Source organism: Dendronephthya gigantea, unplaced genomic scaffold, assembly GCF_004324835.1.
Source record: "Dendronephthya gigantea isolate DGI-Jeju-01 unplaced genomic scaffold, DenGig_1.0 000487F, whole genome shotgun sequence".
NCBI classification, from domain to species: Eukaryota; Metazoa; Cnidaria; class Anthozoa; order Malacalcyonacea; family Nephtheidae; genus Dendronephthya; species Dendronephthya gigantea.
This window is the reverse complement of record NW_021163497.1, coordinates 32,672-35,089: the sequence shown is the minus strand read 5'-3', so window position 1 is coordinate 35,089 and position 2,418 is coordinate 32,672. Positions and strand designations below refer to the sequence as shown.

Below are 2,418 nucleotides of genomic sequence, written 5' to 3'. Positions count from 1 at the left end.
AACTTCAGCAACAACAGCATGCACAAACCATGCAACAAATGTTCCAACAACAACAAATGCAAAGTCAGGCTTTGATGGCTCTCTTAGAAAAATTTGCTAACAAATAGGACACAAGGCATGTACACTTCTGTAAGTTGTGTTATTATTTACATAGCTTTTTTAACTGTTAAATTTAGAATATAAAAGCTCTTCTATTTTATTTTCTGGACAATATGGACAATGACAATGTTAAAAAAATTGGAAAATACAAAAATATTAACACTTTTAAATTGATGTTTGCAGTTCAAATGTAAAAAATACAAGTTTGTTAAACTCTTCTGTTTATGGTTCTTAATTCACAGCAAAGTATTCCTCCAGAGTAGGTGGTTCCAAGCCAAAGTACTCAGCTGTTTGGTTGCCATACATGCAGGTCAATGCATTTCGAAGAAGGGAACAAACAACATACATCTTACCAACGCTACTCAAACCAATTTTTAGATTTTTTTTAAAATCTAGGAATTTAAAATAATTTATTATGTCACCGAACAACCATTCGACAGATACTCTTGTGGCGCTCATGTTGGTGTTGGACATCTGCATTTGGTTGGTTAGATTTCCTTGTCGAAATGGTGCCTGTAGGTGCACCCTTAAGGGATATGCTGGATCCCCATACAAGCACATTGGATCTCCCCTTGTTGAGAAAGCTTGTGCCTCTAAGGTCTGCAGCAGTCCTGACTCAGCCAACATACCAGCATCGTGTCTTTTCCCCTCTAGGTAAGTTAGTGTTGACAAAAAATGAATATGATAACAGTTATAAAATTTATGATTTCTCTCCTAGCAACATTAGATACAGTCCCATCCATTTTTAAATTACCCTCTTTAAAAATGGCTGAAAATAACTTTAAAACTCCAGTACGTTTATTATACTCCACTCTTCAACAAGGGTATTCATACTAACCTACAGGTCCATAAAGGTTTGCAATCATACCATTTGGAACAACAACAGACTGAAATTTCAGGGAATGTACTTTCTTGTGCCCATTATAAACCAGCCTCTGGTTTTGTCTAGGCCTGCAGATCGGACGGACTGTTCCATCAATGAACCCGAAACAGTTTTGTAACGGGGCACCTTTTTGATGAATGGATGTTGCATAAACTTCTAAGAGGTCAGGGCTCAGAAGGCCGTTGTTCCATTCAGTTATGCGGTGGTGATGAGTTTCGTAGATGTAGTTTAACACATGATTTGTAATCATGCATATTTCGGGAACAGGTCTTCCGAATAAGGTTATCATATCCCCGTACCTGCAAGGATAGGCGAATCGCTTCATCAGCACACACAAGCCCTCCATACCATCAGCAACACTTCGCTGGTACATCTTAAACGAGGGAGGAATCTGCAGAGCATTAGCTAATGAATGTAAATCTTTTTTTTCCACACGAAAATTAGCCTTGCTTTCAGCCTCCAACAACTCGTCGAAATCGAACTTGGGGGTGTCTTCGTAGGTGAAATCTGGATTTTTCGAGTGAAAATAATCGTACAGTAACACAAATTCATCGTTTGAGATAATTTCATCGGCATAAGAGTAGGCTATAATTTCACGAACTTCCCTAAATGACATTTTGTTCACGTCCCCGTTTGTTTTTGCTTAATGATTTGTTTTTCGCGCTAAAACGTCGTCCTCGGGCCAGTATTTCGCGGTTAAATGGCGTCGCCGTCGTCGTGAAAACGTTGCTTGCTTAAGTTCGCTAATTTCGGGCGAGCGGACGTCCTACAGATTTGCCACTGAAACAACGCGTGAAGTACTAGAGAACGTGCCATTTGCAATTGTTGGTTGCACACAGGTTCCATCTGCAGCGCGACTTATATGCCGGCTGGACCAAGGGCATGGCCTCCTCAATCGCTTTTTATTTTGGTTTTGTATGTGCCTTCGACCGTCTCCAAAGTAGACTGAAGCAGCGAAAAATATTCTCAGCGAGATTCCATTGAAGTCATTCACCGACGTTTTCCTGGAGATGTTTGCTCTACACTTGAGTAAAAAAGTATCTAGCTTTACTCAACCTGCACAGAAAATGATGGATTCCTTGCAAACTGAATTTATTACTCAATTAAATGAAGCAATCACGGAGGGCGTTCCTGGACCAAAATCTAAAAGAGTCGATATGGTGCAAAGATTGGCAGTTTCTTTGCATGTTTTGACACACGTAATGGGACATCTTATTGAAGGAAAGAAACCACGTCCGCCTCCTAAAGATGTTACCTTAGAAACAGTTAAAAAATATGTGAGGAACTTTTTCTCTCTTATTGATTTTTCGTTTTTTTGTAGTTTATTTCGACTTTGACAGTTGGGTCTCAGTGTTGTTCCAGAGAAAATGCAGCCTACTTTGGATGATATTAAAATTGGCGTGTTACTGTTTCCTGGTCCTATGGTGACAAAACGC

General features: G+C 39.5%; 1 protein-coding gene across 1 annotated transcript; it reads right to left on the bottom strand.

Annotated features, from left to right (window-relative positions):
• Positions 1 to 330: 330 nt before the first annotated feature.
• LOC114543582 lies at positions 331 to 1,329 on the bottom strand. Its single transcript, XM_028562506.1, has 2 exons — positions 938 to 1,329; positions 331 to 749 (listed from the first exon to the last, which is right to left on the bottom strand). The coding sequence occupies exons 1-2, from the start codon at positions 1,326 to 1,328 to the stop codon at positions 331 to 333; spliced, it is 810 nt and encodes a 269-aa protein (XP_028418307.1). The 5' UTR covers position 1,329.
• Positions 1,330 to 2,418: the final 1,089 nt, after the last annotated feature.

Coding starts and splice junctions, on each gene's coding strand:
- LOC114543582 (XM_028562506.1), bottom strand. CDS start 1,328: ATGGAGGGCTTGTGTGTGCTGATGAAGCGATTCGCCTATCCTTGCAGG. Junction 750..937: donor AAACCTTTATGGACCTGTAG/GTTAGTATGAAT, acceptor TAACTTACCTAG/AGGGGAAAAGACACGATGCT.